This window comes from Notechis scutatus, unplaced genomic scaffold (genome assembly GCF_049901735.1).
Source record: "Notechis scutatus isolate UNSWTSFEM ecotype Mainland unplaced genomic scaffold, rNotScu1.2 NSCUSCF24, whole genome shotgun sequence".
In the NCBI taxonomy this organism is placed as follows: Eukaryota; Metazoa; Chordata; class Lepidosauria; order Squamata; family Elapidae; genus Notechis; species Notechis scutatus.
Genome location: NW_028263149.1, coordinates 39,314 through 61,596, shown reverse-complemented (window position 1 = coordinate 61,596; position 22,283 = coordinate 39,314). Strand labels below are relative to the sequence as shown.

General features: G+C 46.2%; 1 protein-coding gene across 1 annotated transcript; it reads left to right on the top strand.

Annotated features, from left to right (window-relative positions):
• Positions 1-408: 408 nt before the first annotated feature.
• LOC148128553 (vomeronasal type-2 receptor 26-like) lies at positions 409-20,522 on the top strand. The gene is made up of 7 exons (XM_087948825.1): positions 409-1,601; positions 1,738-1,982; positions 2,473-2,704; positions 3,665-4,459; positions 8,497-8,709; positions 18,152-18,278; positions 19,137-20,522. The coding sequence occupies exons 2-7, from the start codon at positions 1,768-1,770 to the stop codon at positions 20,045-20,047; spliced, it is 2,493 nt and encodes an 830-aa protein (XP_087804951.1). The 5' UTR covers positions 409-1,601; positions 1,738-1,767; the 3' UTR covers positions 20,048-20,522.
• Positions 20,523-22,283: the final 1,761 nt, after the last annotated feature.

Sequence of the window (22,283 nt, the reverse complement as noted above, 5' to 3'; positions counted from 1 at the left end):
TCCCTGAAGGAAGAGTCCCCAGCCCCTTCGGGGCGAGGTGTGGCTGCCCATGTCCCCTTGCCATTAGGCAGTTGCTTTCGGGTGATGGAAGCCCCGAGGCCGCTTCTACCGGCCGATCAAAGTGGCTGGTGACTGCCCTTGGGGAGCTTCCATCGCCCGAAAGACATTGCCCAATGGCGAGAGGACACGGGCAGCCATGCCTCGCCCCCAAGCGGCTGGGGACTCTGCCTTCGGGGAGCTTTCGTCGGTCGATAGAAATGGCCTCGTGGAGAAGTACATGCGTATGGGCCGCTCTAGGTGGGGGAGGAAATTAAGTCACCCCCGAAAAGACGGCCTAGCCGTTTTTTCGGGGGTTAAAAAAAATAAGGCCGACTTATTTTGTGAGAAACATGGTAGATAGATGATAGATAGATAGATAGATAGATAGATAGATAGATAGATAGATAGATAGATAGATAGATAGATAGATAGATAGATAGATAGATAGATAGATATCGATGGGTAGATATAGATAGATGATAGAAATAGTTATGGATGGATAAATAGATATAGAGATAGATAGATAGATAGATAGATAGATAGATAGATAGATAGATAGATAGATAGATAGATAGATAGATAGATAGAAAGAAAGAAAGAAAGAAAGAAAGAAAGAAAGAAAGAAAGAAAGAAAGAAAGAAAGAAAGAAAGAAAGAAAGAAAGAAAGAAAGAAAGAAAGAAAGGGATGGATAGATCGCACCTGCAGAACTTACAGTCCATTCTTTATTTAAAAAAATAAGAAAAATCAAAATATAAAGAATCTTGGTGTATTATAGGAACATGGTAAGATAACACAGGAATGACACGAAAATAAAAATAAAAAATTCCATCCATTCTATATTTTTCTCCCTATTTACCCAACGATCTAGTCCACAAGTTGTCACTTTCCTGCTTCTTAATGAGCTTTTATCTCAGAATTAATATTGCTAGAAAACATGGGAAATGAAATTTCACTTCAGGTACAAGCAATTTTAAAACCGACTGCAATTAAGATCAATATATGGGATTATGACATAAAACAGAATTCCAAACAGGGTCTACTCTTAACCTTGGGCAGAGTTCAAGGGTGCCGATTGTCATTAGAAGACAGGCAACACTAGAGTTAAATGGTATTAACTTGAAGTGGCACCAAACCCCATTGCTCTGGGTGACCTTCCCCACCAATCTTTGGAGACAAGAGGCCACGTTGAAGGACAGCAGAAGTCAATTCCCTGGGTGCTGAATTCTCTTCCCCAGCATCACTTTCTGGACTTGCCCTGACAGGAAGGAAGGACCACAACCACAACAGAACAATGATCCCAGGGATGTATCTGTAATTTTTACTAACATGTTTTATTCCAGCCTCTCCTATGCAGATGGAGCCCAGAAAAAGTTCAGGATCCCAAGAGGAGAAGTTGCTTCTTGCTGTAATTATGACCATCTGGGCCTTTGAGACCTGTGATGCTATATCTCCAGTTTTTGACTTTGATGCAGGCATTAGACTGAACCCACATGCAAAGGATCTTGTATCAGAAAAGGATAAATTCCTTGGTGAAGCTCTCTGGGACCAAGTTTTGGGACAGGTGCAGGCTCTGCTCTTGATTGCACCTTTCTCTCCTTTGCAGATGAAACTGAGTGATTCTCTGTTTAGATCAGGAAAGCCACTGGCACTTCTCAGAGTCTTTGAATTTTTCCAACTGTACCTGTTGTTTGTGTTAGAAACTGGAAGTGGATTGATTAATGCCATGAATGATGGACCTCCTGCTTCTGCTGCTGCTGCTGCTGGTGTCCCCATCAGTCTGTGGGAAGCTGAGAAGGAAATGCCCATTGAGTTTGGAGCACCAGAATGGGTACAATCCATGGAGCTTTTACAGTCCAGGAGACCATCTCATTGGTGTGGTCACAACTGAAACATATGTGTCGCCTATAATGTTGCCCTTCAATAGCCCTCCTATACCTTCTTTGTAAGTCATGCAGGGTGATGGAGTTGCACTCCCTCCATGTGCAATTCTAACACTCTCCTTTTCTTCTTATTTCACTTATTTTTGCACCTCAGGACCTGTATAATTTCCTGAATGATTTTTATTTCCACGGCTTCCCTTTTTTGCCTTACTTTGTGGAAGAGAGTAAAATCCAAAGATGGAGTTTTTAAAAAACCTGAATGAAATCCAGGTGATTTTCCTTTCTCAGTTCGTTCACGAGTTCATCACTTGAATAATGAGCTTTGTTTAAGTAGTGACTGAAACAATTGTAGTTGCGTCTCTCATTTGCATAATTGATCATTGGATTTGGATCAATGTTGGCCTAAGGCTTAGTAGGTTTGTGAAGGATTATATATTTTAAAAACATTTGTTGTTACTATTGAATATAATAACATGAATATTGTTTTTACAATAGGAAGAGTTCTGCTCTAACAAATACCCTAATGTCAATTTTTGGTATTCAAATGGTCAGCAAGAATTCCCAGCTCCTGCACAATCTCACACTTGGTTACTACATCCATGACAACTATGGAAGCACCTTCCACACTTCAGATGCCTTGCTGGACATTCTTTCCAATGGAGAAGTCAATGTCCCCAACTACGGCTGTGGGAGGAAGGAGAACCTCCTGGCTCTGATTGATGCAGCTGCCAGGGACATCTCCATCCAGATGTCAACGTTTGTAGGCACCTACAAAGTCCCACAGGTTTGTGTGTTTTTCTCTATCTGGTAAGGTGAGTGGGGTGGTCGGGATGAACAACAGATCCAATATCTTCATAGAATTCAAGAGCAGCTTTTCAGAATATTAGGGAACATATCAACTATGTTTTAGTCTATTATGTTCATCTTCAAATTGACCATTAAAGGCCTGAAGAGCCATAAGGTCCCTAGAGGATATTCTACTGAATATTCTACTATTGAAAAACTATCCAGGTTTTGAGGTCCTCCATTAGCATGTTCATTTTCACATATCAATAATATCTGCCTTATCCAATTGGAATCAAGTTGGCAATTGTCCTGTCTATGTATAAAAAATATTCAGACCAAGAAGAGTATCTTTGGGATGGATAAAAGGAGTTCAGCTCCTGCCCTCATAGATAATTGTTAATTTACACAATTTCTGCTTTGTATAAATTCAGGGTATATAATTATTGGGTTAAAATTAAAGTGATGAAACAGACATATAGTCCCAAAACAGACAAAATTTCAGTTAAACACTTATTGGATTGTGCAACTGTCAATTTCTGTTAGCAGTTGTGCTCTTGTACATCTAGAGAAGAAGCTGAAAAATTGCTTCACAAAGAATTTGGGATATAGAAGCTGAGAAAGAGGTTTTAGTACGCAAAAATAGCATATAATACAGCCCTATATCTTAGATCCAGACATTTTATCTAACATCTGCAAATTTGAATCTAATTGTTGGAATTGTATGGGTGACACAGAAATTTACATTGCATTTTTTATTGTTATTTTTTGTTTAATATGATTTTGCGTTCCATTTTTATATACAATCTTGTTAATATTCTGACTTAAATATTTTAAACCATGACTAAGGAACAAACTATTCTTATATATTCATCAAAACAAAATTGGGTTTGTAAATAAGTATTATTTTGGAGTTGATCTGGACCACATTATAACACAGCATTCTTCATTACTTTTTCAGATCACTGCTCTAATTCCTTCAGAGGCTCTGAGTGATAAAAGGAGATTCCCTTTTTTCCACCAGATGCTCCCCAAAGAAGGATTCCACTACCCAGCAATTGTCCAGCTCCTCCTCCATTTCAGATGGACCCTGATTGGCCTCTTTGCTTCAGACACAGAAAATGGAGATAATTTCATGAGGACTTTCCCTCCGATGCTTGTCAGGAATGGAATTTGTGTGGTTATATCACAACAATTCTCAACAACTGGACAAACAGCACCCCTCAGGGAGGCCCTCTCTAAGTGGAGACAAATCAATGTCTTTGTCCACTTCATAGAATTTATTCCCATCGGGGACAGAATTATTCCTTTCCATGAAGCACTTATGCATTTGCCAGGATCCATTGAAGGGAAAGTCTGGATCCTCACAAGGTTTTCAGCGTATCCAATAAAGAAGCACATACCTCTCAAATACATCCATAGTATTTTGAATTTTGGTTATCTGAGAAAAAAAAGGCCAACAGATGCTGCCTTTGAACCTTATTTCTTTGTGGAAGATCAGTTTCAAGATCATTATTTCCGCTGTTCCTTTTCCAAGCACGTCTTTTCTGTCAAAGGCTACAGAAGATGCACCCAGAAAGCCCCACTGGAGACCCAGGAGAAAAGGAACAGGAAACGTATCGTAAATAACCCTCATCGTTACAGTATCATTCAGACTTTGGCCCAGGCCATGAATGCCGCTTATTCCTCCAGATCGAGGAGGGGAAGGAAGGAGGGAGAAAAGAGGTTGGGGGCTCCGAGACTGCAGCCATGGCAGGTATGGGGGTCCCAATAGGGATCCATTCATCTGAGATCCTTTTGGAGAAGGAACCCAAAGGAGAAGGAGGGGAACATCTCAACCTTCTTGTGCTGCAAAAGGTCAACAGATTTGCACCATCTAATTGCTCCTGTCTGACGCTCCGGAATAACAGGGAGCAGATCTGAAGTTTCTGTCTAGCCTCTGTTGGAAGAAATCTCCTTCTGGGTTCAGTTCCAAGTGGGGAAGAAAGACGCTGGAAACATGGTGACTACTTGGAAGATGGTTTAATGGTGGACAGGAGCACATGCCTTGGTTGAGGAAAGAAGGGCTGAGATGCTGAGAATGCAACTGTTTTATGCCCTCTGTTGGGATTTGAATTTGAGCTTGTATTCTGATCGGTTGTCAGGCTCCCATGGGGCCATGCAGGGCCAACTCTGTAGGCTGTCCTGAGTCCCAGGCTTGGTTGAGCCTCGCTGGATGATGGTGATGGCTTTGGGCAATTCCTATTTAGCTTTACCTGGAGTAGATCTTTGTTATGTAAAATAGAGTGGCCTAGGCCAGAGTAATGGTCCATTAGCAAAGGTGGGAGGGGGGCTGAGTTTCAGCCTCTCTGAGTTTCTACTTTTCTTTTTAGGGGAAATATATTCTCCCTTTTTAGTACATCCTAAAATATTTTATTTTCCTAGGAATGAGAAGGGTTTTAACTCCCAACACCTTTTTCAGTCATTGGAAGAGTGTTGAATCCTCCCTTGTCCAACTGAGAGATTTTGCAAGTTGGAGAAACTGCTCTTATAATCTCCTCCTTGTCTTCTCTCAAGACTCAGTTTCAGGTTGCAGTCAAGTACGATTTTGAGATTGTTTTCATAAACATGTATTTATTTACAAATAACTCAAGATGGCAAATGTCTCCAACACAGCTTCCTCCTTCATCCAGTCCACTTTTATTACATTCAGAGACCAGCATTACAAATAATAATAATAATAATAATAATAATAATAATAATAATAATAATAATAATGGAGAAAAATAAAAATAAATGTCAAGGGGCAGCTAGAGTCTGCCTAGTGCTGAGTCATGTGCGAATATGTGGCAATATAAATGTCCTAAATAAATAAATACATAATTTTGCATTACATCAGAACAGAATTTGGCCCGAATCAGAGAAACTCTTTCCTACTGATCTGATAACTGCAGTTGCACGTAAAAGAGTTCCGTATTTCCCGGATATTTTATTAGGAGAGGCGTCACAAAGTGAATCCCTGAGTCCTGATAGGAGATGCCGCATAGCAGGCTGTGAACTCACTGGTGGGATTCAAATTTTTTTACTACTGGTTCTGTGGGCATGGCTTTAATTTGTGGGCGTGGCTTGGTGCTCACGTGACCAGATGGGCGTGGCTTGGTGGCCATGTGACTGAGTGGGCTTGGCTTTGTGGCCATGTGACTGGCAAACCAAATACAATTGGTCCTCGCTTAATGGCCGCTTGCTTAACAAGTGTTCTAATTTATGATTGATCTCCCCAGAGCTACTTGTCCTGTTTTGGGAGTTTTGACAACCACACATGCACACACACAGACACACACACAAAGCTTTCTAACCCTGCTATTCTTTGATTCTGTAAGGATCTCCTGCTGGAGCAGAGGGTTGGACTAGATGACCTCCGAGATTCCTTGCATGCCAGCCCTAGATTGCTGTGCTACTTCAAAGAGTCTTCTGAAGCCAGGGTTTGTGTGCTTCCTTCCTCTCCTTTTTTTCTCTCTCCTTCCCTCCCTCCCTCCTTCCATGTATTTATCTATCCATCCATATATCTCATTCACCTTCTCCATTCTCCCTCTCTTTCTTTCTCTCTTTCTTTCTTTCTTCTCTTGCCCCCCCTTGCTCTCTCTCTCTCGCTCTCTCTCTCTCTCTGTCACACACACACACACACACACAGACACAGAGAGTGGGGGAGAGAGAGGGGAAGATAGGGACCTGGCCTCTTCGCTATCCCCCACCGTCCCCTTTCCCTTCTCAGGCGAGGCGAGGGAGGGGAGGGTGAGGGGCAGGGCCAGCTGCTTCAGGCAAGGTGAAGAGGCGTCGACCAAGCACAGGAGAGTAGAAGCCTGGGAATGGCGGCTCCCGGCTCAGCTGGCCTGAGGGGCTCCTGCAGGCATATCGTGACAAGGGGGGCGAGAAGACCCGGGACATCCGCCCACCTACCTGCTGGCTGGCCGGGCCAGGCTGGAAGAGGCGCATCCGCCAGGAGAAGAAAGAAAATGTGATCCGGGAGGGCGGGCGGACAGGCGGATTTCCCAGGGCTGCTGCACATGCGCACTGCATGAGTAGCAGCGATAAACACAGTGCGCATGTGCAACAGCCGTGGGACATCTGCCCGATCTGCGCCACAGCCACCACGTGGTAGGGAAAGCTAGGAGAGCGACTGGGACAAGCGGGCAACCCGGTTCTGGGGTTTGGCCAATGAGGGGTGACCACCGGTTCACCTGAGCCGGTGAGAACCAGTTGAATACCACCTCTGCATGAGCTGCAGTTCGAGTGGCCCCTTGTCCACGGGGTCCCAGTCTCAGCTCAGGCGCTCTTTCTTTGTATCGGCCCCCTGAAACTACTCTGGGAGGTTAATTCCCTTTGGACTTTTGGCAGGATTATTCGATATAAATATCTTGTTGCTCTAAAGGCTGCTCAAATAAACATTCTTGGGAAGAGCAGCCCCATCTTGTTGGATTTCCAGATCTTTGAGACCTTGTTTGAGTTCACTAAGTGCACTAACTCATCCCCCATCCTTAAAAGCCCTTCCCTGCAGAAGCCACGGGGGCTGAGTACCAATGAGTAGTTGTGTGTTCATTTTCCCCACAACAACAACCCTGTGAGTTGAGTTGGGCTGAGAGACTGGCCCCCAATCCCCCAGCCTGCTTCATGACCAAGGCGGGTCTTGAACTCACAGCCTGTTGCTTTCTACTTCGGGGGCTTCACCAGTAGAGCAAACTGGCTCCATTGCATACTTATCAAGCTTGGCACAATCCTTCATCCAGTGCATCATTAATGTTCTTATATGAGATACTATAATTTATCAAATGCTAAAATCCAGATAGTTTTCTACTGCTTTTTAGTCATACAGTTGTTTCTAGGAGAAATCAGAAATATTTTTCTTGAAAGTTGGTAATGTTTAAATAACATAAAAGTATATTTGCCTGAGAATTGTTATAAATCTTGTATAATAGCAATTTATCAACCCTATTATATTAATGACAACATAGAAAAATTGATGACAACGACAAAATGTATCTTCCCACTTTCATGACAAAGATTAAAAAAACTAAAGATTATTTGAGTACCATTTTTAAATAAGTTTTTATCCACTTAATTATCATACCATCCACCCCTCACTTAACTGGGTTTCTGATCACATCAGAAAATTGTTTATTACTCTTTCCTGAGATCAAGTTATATCAGCATAATGTATTTAGGAAATGAAATAATATGTGAGGATGACTTGCATAGAGCACATAGGTTATATCCCCCCCCTTTCCCACAATCCATTTAGAAAGGGCAGTGATAGGAGGGAATGACTTTTTGGGGGTGGAGGAGAGATTCTGCCTGGGGAAAAGCAGATAAGAGGAGGACACCTACAGCTGCATAAAAAAAGGGTCCGTGGGAGATTTGTACTTTCTGTCTCCCCAAATCCTGTCAGTGCAGCATTACAGCAAAGTGGGCCTAGCTCAGGTTTCCTGCCTGGGCTTCCTGGGAGAGGATTACCCCGACAATTTTCTTCCTGACAAATCCGTGTTTCTGATAAGCAACCTGTTGCTTTCAGGGAGTTCATAAATCTCCTTTTTTATGTTGTTCAACTATATTTTGTCAAAATCTATATTGTCAAAATATGATCGACAATTTTTTGTGAACTTTTTTCGTTCACTTGTAAGATAGTGGTAACACCTATTTTCCTAATGAAGCATGTGTGTAAATTAGACAACTACAGAAGAAAGATTCAAATGTGAAAAAGCATCTGGGATAAGAAACAAAGTTTTCTGCTTTTAAAATTGCTGCATGTTCCCATTCTAGTTCCATCCTTTCCTGGAGAAGAATGAGTTTGTCAATATTTCGGACATTAAACTCTACATGGACCCAAATGGAGAGGTAGCAGCAGATCTGCGCATTTCGGGCCTCTTGGTTCTTCCCAGGGATGATCCCAGGAGAGAAACTCTGGTGTATTTTGAAAGACAGAGACTTTCTATCAACCAAGATGTTCTTTCACAGCTAAAGGTGCTCAACAAGGTAGGAGAAAGTTTTGATGTCTTTCCTCTGTTTTCCAAAACCTGAGGTCCCATTTCAAGAGGGCTGATGCTATTCCCCAAAGGTGGTTGACCTTCACCGAGAACTGAATCTGGGCAGTAGAAACCGGATTTTTTCCCTTAGGCTGCTTGGGAGGCTTCAATATTGTTCCATTTTGTGGACCACGTACAATTAAGGGTCTCCATCAAACGGGTGAGAAACCCACAAGGGCTGGGGAATGTGTCGCTAGTAGCTTCTGGTTGTTTGCTCCTGGTGCCCAGAATAGCAACGAAGACGGCAATTCTGCTGACCGGGGCCTGAATCCAGGCTTGGACCATATCGGATAGGATTTATTTATTTATTTATTTATTTGATTTGCCAATTGTTTACAAGATAATAAGTATAAGTGTATACATAGTTGTGAATACATGAAATGGGTACATATAAGAAAAATAAAAGAAGAATAAGAGAAACAATAGGACAGGGACGGTAGGCACGTTGGTGCGCTTATGCACGCCCCCTACAGACCTCTTAGGAAAGGGGTGAGGTTAATAGGATTGTGTTGTGTCTGGAAGGATGGGTCCAAGAACGGAGACAGGCTCAGAAAGTAACTACAGCTCTTTATTAGTGACTTCAGATCTGAGCAATTTGCCCTAGCCGCAGCAGTCCCTTTTATAGAGCTGGCTGAGGCTATACGGCCAATGACAGAGGTTTAAGCTTGCCGCGCTTGTTTAGTCCAATCGCGGCAGCCCGTTTACCAGCCAATCGGATCAGTCCGGAGCAACCAATCATGAACCGCTGTTAGCGGACCAATCCGTTTTGCAGGCTTCAAGCCTGCTAGTCCGGAACACCCCTCCCCTCTTGGTTCCGTTTAAGGGGTGGGGTTATATAGTCTTGCAGGTAGGCGGGCCTTCGCACCTGTCTACCTGACTTGCGTTGCTCGAAATGTCTTTGCTCGGTTTCTGGTTCCGACGGGCTGCTTGCCGGAAATCCCTGGAACGGTGAGCTGGTTCCGTAGCTGTGACTCCCTTCAGGTGATCTCGGGATGAGTGGTACTCCTCCCTCGTTGCTAGTGTTTGGGCTCACAGGATTCGCTGGGCCGGTTCGGTTGCTGCTACTGGGTGAGATGATCACGTGCCAAGGTTCTTCATCAGCTGGTGAGAATTGTGGGCTTTGATGAGGTGGTTGTGGGGTTCTTTCTTCTAAACCAGATGTTGGTTCAATTTCAGACCCCCCTGATTTCCCTTCCCCCTCTGGTTTCGTGGCTAGGGTCACTGATGGGAGATGTGGTTAGCCTAGATCGCAGCTGGTCGATGTGGTGTTTCCACAGTCTCCCATCTGTGGTTTCTAGCCGGTAGGAGCGGGGGCCTGTAACTTGAGTTATTTGGGCAGGGATCCACAGAGGGTCACCTGAAAAGTTCTTTGCAAATACAGGGTCTCCTACCTTAAAGGCACGGTGTTTACTGCTGAAGCCCAAGGGTTTCTCCGGGGTGTAGGCAGGATGTAGGTGATCTAGCGGAGATCTGAGTTTTCTGGCCATTAGAAGTTCAGCTGGGCTTTTGTTGGCTGTAGTGTTTGGTGTAATATTGCTGGAGAAGGAGAATCCTAGTGACTTTATTGTGGATGTTGCCATGTTCCATTTTTTGTAATGTCTTTTTTGTGAACTGAACCATTTGTTCAGCTCTACCATTTGCCGCTGGGTGTGCTGGCGATGTCAGTGCGTGTCGTATGCCACGGTCTGCTAAGTATTGTTCAAAGGCTAAGGCAGTAAATTGAGGGCCATTGTCGGAGACCAGGACATCTGGTAGCCCATGCGTTACAAAAAGTCTGTTTAATTTTTTGATGACTGCATCAGTAGTGGTGGTCTTCATTTTATTTACCTCGAGCCAGTTGGAGTATGCGTCTACTGTTATCAGGAAGGTGTGTCCTTTTGTAGATCCTGCAAAATCGATATGGATGCGCAACCAGGAGCCTCTGGGCATTTCCCATTCGGTTGGTGAGGCTCTTGGCGGGGCTGAGTGTGTCTCTTGGCATTTGCTACAGGTGGCGACCCAGGCTTCAATTTGTTTGTCCATGCCTGGCCACCAGGCGTAGCTCCTTGCCAGCACTTTCATGCGCACGATGCCCGGGTGTCCATCGTGCAGTAATTGTAGAACATTTTTTTGTAGTTTTGCTGGTATGACCACTCGGTCTCCCCACAATATGCACCCCTTTTGTGAGAAGAGCTCTGTTTGTCTGTTCTTAAAGGGTTTAAAGATTTTGTTGAGTTCGATTTGTGAACATCCCCTCTCCACCCAGCCAAGAACTCGTGCCAAGCATGAGTCTTTTTTGGTGTCCAATGCGATGTCTTGCGCTGTGAGTGGAGGCGAGGGAAGAGTTTCAATCTGTAGTATTGATAGTGTGGGAGCCGGGTCATCTTGGAGTTCTGGCAATGGAGAGCGGCTCAAAGCGTCTGCGTGGGGGATGGTTTTCCCCGGCCGGTGCTTTAATTGGTAGTCGTAGGCGGCTAAGAACTCTGACCATCGTGTCATTCTGGGGGATAAAATATGTGGAGTAGGTTTATCGCCTGCCAGGATGCCAAGTAATGGTTTATGATCTGTGATGATGGAGAAGGATCTTCCATACACATACTCGTGGAACCTTTTGATTGCAGACACGATAGCGAGGGCTTCCTTGTCTAGATGACTATAATTTCTTTCTGTTTTTGACAGTGTTCTTGAAAAAAATGCAATAGGCGCCTCTGTACCATTTGGCAAGACGTGGCTCAAGATGGCTCCTACTCCAAATGGTGAGGCGTCACAAGTCACAGTTAGTGGAAGTGTTTCATTGTATTGGATGAGCACTGCATCCGAAGTTAAAAGGTCCTTTACACATTGAAAGGCATGTTCTTCCCGTCGTCCCCAAATCCAGGAAGCCTTTTTGTCGAGGAGTCTATGAAGGGGTTCAGCAACAGTCGCCTTCTGGGGTAGGAAGATGTTATAAAAGTTAATGAGACCCAGGAAGGCTTGAAGGTCTGTTTTGTTCTGTGGTCTCGGGGCATTTTTGATTGCAGCCAATTTCTTTTCCGTAGGGTGAATTTCTTGTTTGTCAAGGAGGTAACCAAGGAATTCAACCCTTTCAGTGCATAACTGGCATTTTTCTTTCTTTACTTTGAGACCAGCAACTTGGAATTTTTGTAGGACTGTTCTCAGTCTTTTTTCTAGCTGACTTCTTGTGGGGGCGGCTATTAATATGTCGTCGAAGTAGGGCACGACCCCTTTTATGCCCTGCAACAACCTTTCCATCAGACTTTGAAAAATGCCTGGTGCTACGCTTACTCCAAACTGGAGTCTGTTACACTTGAACGCACCTCTGTGCGTGACTATGGTTTGGGCTTCGGCGGTTTCAGCATCAACTGGCAGCTGTTGCTAAGCTTGGGCCAGGTCAAGCTTTGCGAATATTCTGCCACCCCCAAGTGAGTGAAGGAGATGTTGGACCACGGGTACCGGATAGACGCTCTGCTGTAACGCGTGGTTGAGGGTGGCCTTGTAGTCCCCACAGATTCTCAAGGATCCGTCTGGTTTTATGGGAGTTACGATTGGGGTCTCCCAACGGGCGTGATCAATGGGTTCTAACACGCCTTGTGCAATTAGTTTGTCCAGTTGCTCGTCAATTTTTGGCTTGAGGGCAAAAGGAACACGGCGTGGTTTTAAACGAATGGGCGCGATATCAGGGCGGAGATTAAAAGAGATAGGGGACCCCTTGTACTTGCCTAGTTTTTCGCTGAAAACTTCTTGGAAGTCCTGGACGAGGGCTGCTTCCCAATCTTCGTCTACAATCTGATTGATGCCTGCCATTTCGATTACTAATGGCACGAACCACTGTAGACCCAGTAGGCTAGGTCGGTCTCTGTCCACGATGGTGAGAGGTAGTATTGCGGTGTGTTTCTTGAAGGATACCTGGAAATGACTGGAACCAGCGACCGGAATCCGGTTGCCCTGGTAGTCTTTTAATATAAGTCTCTGAGTGCTGAGGTCCTGGCGGCGGATGTTGGGAATCAGCTGTTTCAGGGTTTTCCAGGATACCATGGATAGGGAAGACCCGGAGTCCACTTCCATGATGCATGGTCGATTTTCAATGTTGACCTCTACACGGATTTTCCTAGCGTCTAGGGATGAGGCGTGGCCGATGGTGATAGTTTGATGTGCTTCTTCTCGTCGGGGGGTGCCGGTAAACTTCCGGGTTCTGTTGTATTGGTTCCACTGGTTGTTTGGGCGGTCTCGATTAGCGGCGGGGTTTCCATCTGCTTGTCGGAGGTTGTTTTCCTTCCGTTTGGGACTGGTCCCTCTTTTATTCTGGCATACCTTAGCAGTATGCCCTTTTTTATCACAGAACCGACAGATGGTATCTAGGAATCTGCATTCAGATCGTGGGTAGTTTCCACCACATCCGGCACATTGGAAGTTCGATTTACGACTCCGCTGGTCTCGTTGTTCATGCTCTGACCGGAGTCTGTGGACTTCTTCTTCGTCATTATCTGATGAGGACTCGATGTCTTCGTGGTGGGTGGCTGATGTGTATTTCTCTGTTGGTGTAGCTGTTTCGTTGGTGGGCTGGCGATTGGCCCCATTGGCCCGGCGCATCCGAGCTGCTGATCTGCGAGTGGCTTCGGCTGTGGTGGCATCAGCTATAGAGTCTGCGAGGGTGATGTCTCCTTTTGCCATGATTTTACTTTGGACCGTGGGGTCTCTTAGTCCCAGGACAACTCGATCCCTCATGGCTTCTTCGAGATTAGCGAAGCCACACAACCCACCTAAATTCCTTAGGTCAGCTACAAAATCCCCGATGCTCTCACCTTCACGTTGGTCCCTCTGATAAAACTCCTGCCTTCGGATGAGAGTTGGTACTGCTGGTGCGTAGTGGTTGCGAAGGATGGGAGCAAGGGTATCCCAGTCCATCGATTTAACTGCAGCCGGTTTTGCCAGTGCTTTGGCCATTTTAAAAACGGCAGGTCCGCAATGCGGGCGTGGCATCCTTCAGATTGTTGGACTCCAGGAACATCTGAAACCTGTCCATATATGAGTCCCAGTCTTCGCTGGCTGGATCGAACGGGGTGGGTGGTACAACGCTGCTGGCCATTTCGCCGATGTCTGCGCACTGTCAGTCACGTGCTCTTGTTGATCGTAGGTAGTGCTCATTCAGCTCTGCTGTCTCCGGATCCCATCCTTGTCGCCATTGGTGTGTCTGGAAGGATGGGTCCAAGAACGGAGACAGGCTCAGAAAGTAACTACAGCTCTTTATTAGTGACTTCAGATCTGAGCAATTTGCCCTAGCCACAGCAGCCCCTTTTATAGAGCTGGCTGAGGCTATACGGCCAATGACAGAGGTTTAAGCTTGCCGCGCTTGTTTAGTCCAATCGCGGCAGCCAGTTTACCAGCCAATCGGATCAGTCCGGAGTGACCAATCACGAACCGCTGTTAGCGGACCAATCCGCTTTGCAGGCTTCAAGCCTGGTAGTCCGGAACAGATTGAATTGTGAGTGGATGGAGGTCCTTTTGGCCCCATTGGGGGAAAGAAGCTTCTTCTCGTCCTGCTTGGGGAAAAGTGTCCCCTGAAGGGGCAGGTCCATAATCTGGGAGGCTCTTAAGGAGGCCGAACCTGGCCAGAGCTCTCCATGCCTCCCTTTCACCCTCCCTGGGATGGAGCAATGGGCCTTCTGCTCCTAGGAAGCAGCTCCAAGGCTTTCAGTTCACCTGAAATTATCAAGATTGTTCTGATATCACACCTTAAAATTATGGGTGTAAGAAGAGGGGAGAAATGCATGTTAATGGGGTCATGAGAAGGAACCGGCTGGTTATCACTTAATGCTGAAATCTTTTCTCAGTTCCATCCAGGGATGGGATTCAAATTTTGTAACAACCGGTTCTGTGGGCGTGGCTTAATGTATGGGTGTGGCTTGGTGGCCATGTGACTGGGTGGGCGTGGCCAGGTGGCCATGTGATTTGCAAACCACATACAATTGGTCCTTGCTTAATGACCAGTTGCTTAGCAAGTGTTCTAATTTATGACTGATCTCCCCAGAGCTGCTTGACCTGTTTTTGGAGTTTTGACAACCATAAACACAAACACACAAACACACACACACTTCTAACCCTGCTATTCTTTGATTCTGTAAGGATCTCCTGCTGGAGAAGGGGGTTGGACTAAATGACCTCCGAGATCCCTTGCAGGCCAGCCCTAGATTGTTGTGCTGCTTTAAAGGTTTGTGTCCTTCCTTCCTCTCCTTTTTTCTCTCTCCCTCCTTCCATGTATTTATCTATCCATTCATATATCTCATTCACTTTCTCCTCCCTCCGTCTCTTCCTTTCTTTTTCTTTCTTTGTCCCTTCCTTCCATCTCTCCCTTTCTTTGTCTATCCCTTTTCTTCCTTTTGCTTCCTTTCTCTCTTTTCTTTCTCTTTCTCTCTTCTTTCTTCTCTCTCTCTTCCTCTTCTCTCATTCCCTCTATTTCACTCTTTCCCTCTCTTTTTCTCTTTTTCCCCCTCTCTGTATCACTCTCTCTCTTTCTCTAACTTGCCCCCTTCACTCTGTGTGTGTGTGTGTGTGTGTTTGTGTAAAAAAGGGGCATGGGTAAGTCTGACCAGGTCTGGTCTCTTTAAGAACCTCCCCAACTATGAACCGGCCCTTTCAGGGGACACTTTTCTCCAAGCAGGACGAAGCTTCTTTCCCAATGGGACCAAAAGGACCTCCACCCAATCATGATTCAAATTCATCTGAATTCAGGCCCTGGTCAACAGAATTCCCTTTTTTCTTTGCTAGTTTGGGCACAAGGAGCAAATAAACCTGAAGCTCTTAGTGACACATTCCTCAGCCCTTGTGGGTTTCTCACCAGTTTGAAGGAGATGCTAAACCATAGATGGTTCACAAAATGGAGCAGTGCGAGAAGGTAAGGATGACGGTGGGGGATAGCGAAGCGGCCGGGTCCCTATTTCCCCTCCCTCTCTGTGTGTGTGTATGTGTCTGTGAATGTGTTTGTGTCTCCCTCAAAGCTGTGGCTGGGCCAAGCCAACAAGCTCTCCTTGGTGCTCTTCGCTACTTCTTTCATTTCTTCTTTATCGAATCCAGACTGGCTGAACAATGATTGCCAGACCGTGGTGGAAACATCCATTCGGGCAACCCTCCTCCTCCTCCTCTTCCTCCTCCTCTCGCACCCGGCAGCTGTGGATGGATCAAGAGGGTGCAGTTGTGTGGGGAGACACTCGCTCCTCAAGTGAGCAGCCACCCGCCCCATACTCCGTTTTGCTGTGCTTTGGCATTTGCTTGGGGAGCATCTCCCCGTGGGCATGCACCCTCCCAGCCCTGCCACAACTGCCGGTTATGAGAGGAGGAGGAGGAGGAGGAGGAGGAGGAGGAGGAGGAGGAGGAGGAGGAGGAGGAGGAGGAGGAGGAGGAGGAGGAGGAGGAGGAGGAGAAGTGTCGCCCGAAGGGACACTTCCACCGTGGTCTAGCGATCGTTGTTCAGCCAGTCTGGATTCCAAAAACAAGAAATGAAAGAAGTAATGAAGAGTGCCAAGGAGAGCTTGCTGGCTTGGCCCAGCCATGGCTTTCAGGAAGACACACACACAGAGTGGGAGAGAGAATCGGGAAGATAGGGACCCGGCCGCTTTGCTATCCCCCACTATCACCCTTACCTTCTCAGGGCACGCGAGGGAGGGGAGAGTGAGGGGCAGGGCCAGCCGCTTCATCAAGGTGAAGAGGGGGCGACCAAGCACAGGCAAGTAGAAACCTGTGAACGGCGGCTCCTGAGGGGCTTTGAGGTCGGACGGCCTGAAGCGGCCGAGATCCGAGTGAGCATTGCACCACAGGTTCACCTGATCGACCACTTCTTTGGTGTTGGCTTTACGGAGCCACGGGGTGAGGCCTGGGCTGACATGCGACAGCAGTGCCTTTAACTGCACTCGCTTGTATGTGTCCAAATAATCCGGCGAAGACACCGGGGGAGATGCTCAGTTAGACCTGCCCCCTCTGCAGTCTTCCTCCTACACAAAAAGGCCATTACCTGAGCTAAGAAGGCAAGGAGCTGCGGCTCGACTCACCCAAATCCTAGGACTACCCCAATGGTCCCAATTCTGCTAGGAGAGAGCGGCTCTCCCTGGCAATACCCCTTTCCCTCGGTGCTCTGACTTCCCGTGGCCCGCCTCCAGCCTGAACACCAGGTTGGACCACTAGAAGGCCACTTCCCTGCTTCTCAATGGCACTCCTGTACCATCCACTGCAGGACCCTCTACCTCCTTCCCCAAATTCTCCCTCAACTTCAAAATGACAATGCCTGTTGCCTACATGGGTGCAACCGGGTGGGCGTGGCAGGGCCAACCAGGGGTGATTATTCTGGGTCCAACAATGGGGCTGCGGGTGGGAGAGGGAAGGGATGGTAGGCAAATGGGCCATGCTCTCTGGTCTCCCTCCCCCACACCTCTACTTCACCACCGGCAAGGTCCAGCAGCTGCGTGAATCCAAGTTAATCCCATGTGGAGAGGCTCATGTTCTCCTGCTGCTGGTAAAGCAAGAGAGTCTTTCCCGGCACAGTGAAAAGTTTGCAACTTCCTCTCCAATAGGGAAATGGGCGGCTCTGGGCGGCAGAGAAGCAGCCTGTTTGAATCCTGTTTCTCTCTGCAACCCAGAGCTGTGCCGGGAAAGACTCTCTTGCTCTCCCAGCAGTAGGAGGACACGAGACTCTCCACATGTCTTCCAGTACAGCGAAATGTAGCCCTGGTCCCCACCAGTCTGCATCTCGCCCCCCGCCTGGATTCACCGCAGCTGCTGGGCCTTATCTGCTGGGGGTGAGGGTGGCGGGTGGGAGCAGCAAAAGGCAAGTGGGGTGGGGGGTAAAGGTGACTGGTAGTGGCAGGTAGGCATCTGGGCCATGGAGCTTGCAGAGCCTCACTCACCCAGGGAGATCAGGCAGGGCCACAGCGGAAGGCATGCAGCAATGGCTGGCCTGGCGAGTGGGCAAAAGCAGGCTGCAGGCAATGCCGCGCATGCACGATAAGGACTGACTGGGAGCGGAGGGGAGGGGCAGGCAGAGAGGGGCGGGGCCAGTCAGTGGTGCAATTTGCCGGTTCTCCGAACTGCGCAGAATCATAACAACCGGTTCTATAGAATAGACAGAACCAGTACAATCCCACCACTGGTTCCATCTCTCCAGACTTTTCTATTTAATAAAGTCCTTTTTTTTTTTTTTTTTTGGCAATGTGAGATGCCAAAAGCAAAAGAGAGGAACTAAAGGAAGAATCTTCCAGAAGTTATATCTCCAACCATTTGGAAATAGTGAGAGATTTTGTATTTACTTAAGTGAAGACCAGAGGCTAATATCTAATATCTTGTCTAATATCCATTTGTACCTCCATTTTCCATGGACGGAGAGTCCTAACACATTTCCTTTGGCAATCCTATTTTTTTCTGCTCAGTTCTTTCCTCAATCTGAATGTGTGGAAAGTTGTCATCCTGGATTTGTCAAGAGGGCTCGAGAAGGAGAGCCAGTTTGCTGCTATGACTGTGTTCCTTGTCCGGAGGGGACCTTCTCCACTCAGAAAGGTGGGTGACACCAGAGGAAAATGGGAGGACTGGTGGAACTGGATCCATCGAGAGCATTGTCATGAAAGTGTGAATTAAAAAACACTTTGAAGCTGAATTGGTTTCTTCTTTATTTCCAGAATGCCCCGTTTCTTATCTAAACAGAAGAGCAAAAAGACTGTGAAAGAAGGGCTGGATAGAGAGAGGTGGCTATGGCAGATTGAGCAAGTTTTACTACTGCCAGAGAAAATATTTCTTCTTTTTAGCTTGGATGTGTCCTTCCTTCCACATTGACTTCTCCAGGAACACCTGAGTTCCTTGAAATGTGAGGAATGGTTTTAGGTCCACCACCTGAAAGTAGAATTGCAATGCAGTCTACATGGGTTCCCTTTGAGGAACACTGAAAAGGTATTCCTGATATACGAGATGCACAATGTGGTGGCATGGACAGTTATGCCTGTTTCTGGCTGCACCCATATCACCACTGCTCCAATGGCCATTTCAAATTATTTGCAGCAGTCACTTGATCCGCCAGCATCCTCTGAGACAAGTATGACAAGAATTGCCACCTGACAGATAAGTTTCTCTAGAAAGATTAATTGATTCATTATTTACCTTTAGTAATGCAGGTTCCTATCAATATTCTGAACATTACAAAAGAAATCTTTCAAGTCCTAAGCCTTCCCTCAATTTCATAGCCTGTCAAAAATATACCATAGCTATATTTTTTAACAAGTGATACACTTATTTTTTCTCTCTGGAGATATTAAGAAATCCATCCCAGAAAATGCTCCTGATAATCACTTGTTCCCAAAGAATGTATAATATATCTTGAAATGCAAAGGACAAAGAGATATGGGGTTGTTTGTTTTTTCTCAGATACAGAAAAATGCACCAAATGTCCAGATGATAAATACCCAAATAAAAAAAGAGTCCAATGTATCCCCAAAGTGATAACCTTCCTGTCTTATGAAGAACTTCTGGGCATCATCCTGGTTTCTTTTGCCCTATTCTTGTTCCTAACCACAGGCCTTGTTTTAATCATCTTCATTAAATACCGAGAAACTCCCCTTGTCAAAGCCAACAACCGGGACCTCTCCTACATCCTCCTGGTCTCCCTCCTGCTTTGCTTCTTGTCTTCTTCTCTCTTCATTGGTCAACCAAGGAAAGCCACCTGCTTTCTCCGACAAACGGTTTTCAGCATCATCTTCTCAGTTGCTGTTTCTTCTCTCTTGGCCAAAACCATCATGGTGGTGCTGGCTTTCCTGGCCACAAAACCAGGAAACCGAGCGAAGAGATGGTTGGGGAAGAGCTTGGCCAACTCCATCATCCTGTGTTCTTCTGGTGTCCAAGTTATCATCTGCTCCATCTGGCTGGGAGTTTCTCCCCCCTTCCCTGACGCTGACCTCCACTCCCAGCCTGGAGAGATCATCCTGCAATGCAACCAAGGGGCCGTTGTCATGTTCTACGTCACCCTCAGCTACATGGGCTTCCTGGCTGCCGTCTGCTTCACGGTGGCTTTCCTGGCCAGGAATCTGCCTGGGGCCTTCAACGAAGCCAAGTTGATCACCTTCAGCATGCTGGTCTTCTGCAGTGTTTGGGTGACTTTTGTGCCCACCTACCTGAGCACCAAAGGGAAACACATGGTGGCTGTGCAGGTCTTCTCCATCCTGGCCTCCAGTGCTGGTCTGCTGGGCTGCATCTTCATCCCCAAGTGCTACATTATCCTTCTGAGGCCAGAGCTGAACACAAAGGAGCATCTCACAGCCAGGACAAATGTAAAAACATGAGATATAACATCATTATGATAGTGGAAGAATTGTTAATGTTTCTTTTATTTGATTTCCATTTTGATAGTATGCAGGAGTCAAAGAAAATGATATCTGTATGTTACAAAATGGGGAATTGTTGAATGACTGGAATTCTCCCCTTTCAATAAATATTGCTAAAGAGACCTCTGTAAAATTCAGAGGAATTCAGCTGTTCGGCAACAGCTACTGAACATGATACCTTATAAAAAACGATTGACGCACTTGTTCCCACTGACAGCAGGTGAACATGTAGGTGGGTGGTGAGAGAATGTGTAGGAAAAGAGGTCAGGAGGAAGCTGTGGGAACCAAACGCCAGCCTGGTTGCCTGATCCTCTCCCTAAAAATGCCAGAATGATGTGAAATGCCATGCTTGACTGGCTCCCAGCTGAGGAGGGAAATCTTCATCCCTCTTATATGAGTCTTTCTTGATTTCCTGATAAATTCTCCTTTTCAGAAAGAATTCAGCAGAACAGCTGTCTGGGATTTCAGTTTGGGATTGTATGTACTTCACAGCAAAAAAAAAAGTAAATAAAAAAATTAAGTTTGTAAAGAAATTTCCATTGTATATTTTTTTTCTTTCAACAACCAGAGAAATAAAATAGCCATTTTCAGGCCCTTTAATTTTCCACTCTACAATTTGTACCTGAAGCATTTCTCTGCTCCTCCTCCAAGCTTTTCTTGTCTGTGAAGGGCTGGAGAAGATGTCCAGAGAAAGGGGACCTTGGGACTCTTCCCAGGAGGAGGTTTCAGGGATCCTGTCTCAAGGCAGCTGCATCATTGACCAGGTCACAAACCTCCAATGCTGCATAATGTTCATCCAGGTCCAAGAAGGGGCTGAATAAGTGGGGGGGGGGGACTTCTAGGTTTCTAGGAAGAGGCACCCATGGAAGCTGCTCTGCTCTCCAACCACAGAGATTGCTGATCAATTGGGAATCAATTTTTATGTCTCATAATGGCTCCTAACTGTGAATAGGATCCCTTTGCAAATTCCATTTGAAGGAGATAAAAAAAGCTCTGTTGGATCAGAAGAAGGTCAGTCTAAGATTCACACAAATCCCTCTGGTTCTCGCACAAGCAGTAGAAGAAGGCCGAGACTTGTGGCTTTGTGCCACATGGAAGAGGGGTTTATCCAGAGGTGGAATTCAGTAGGTTTTGACCAGTTGTGGAGAACTGGTAGTGGAAATTTTGAGTGGTTCGGAGAACTGGCAAATACCGCCTCTGACTGCCCTCATCCCCATCTCTTCTCTGCCTCCCACTGAGTCCCAGCTGATTGGCTGGATTGGTTGCCCTGCACAAGAGAACGGAGCTGGAAAGCAGGTTAGTCGGGAGAGGAAGGAATGGGCTTTTGAAGTAACGTTCCACTTCCACGCCCACCAAGCCACGCCCACCATGCCCCACCCACAAACCCATGCCCACAGAACCAGTAGTAAAATAATTTGATCCCCACCACAGCGATTATCCCACAATTTCACTTTCCTCCATCACTACCCACAACATTGGACACTCGGCCATCTCACTCTCTAGGAATCTCCAATTTTAGTATCTCGCATTAATCTGAGAAAATGTTTCCAAATTTCCCACCCCAAATTCAATAAGAACTAAGGCAGGACTAGAATTCAAAAGTCTCCTGGTGATCCGCTCAAAGTCCCCCAGGAAGTTTTCCTGCCTGAGGGAGGATTAGAACTCAAAGCCTCCCGAATATTGGCCGATACAACCAACAAGTCCTAAATCAATTATTGTCAGGAAGCTCACTCAAATTGACCGGCAATTCATTCCAAAAAATTAGGCTGTGCGTTTCCCAGAAGATGGGTAGGCTCCATAAACAATGCCATTGTTTCATTTGAGGAATGAAGGCGGAGATGGAAGGTTCTGGAAACGCCATTTTACAGGATTCACCTTCTTTAGGCCCGACTGACCCTGTTTTTCTTTGTACAACACCTGAGCTAAGGAATCTCTGAAACATTGTCTTGGGTTTAGGTCCAGGGGCCACAGGAGAAGTCTCCCATTCTAAAATGTATCCTGATCCCTTTCTATTTTGAGTGCACCATGGTGGGTGTGTCCCCATTCTTGGGAAGGGGACATATTGTGTGGGTGTGTTTGCTGTGTATATTGACAACACGCAAGTTTTAGGGGAACCTTTGAAAGTGAGCTCAGTCTGCTCCTAAACTGTGAGCCCTATCTGACCATCACAACACCCGAAAGACATGCAGATATA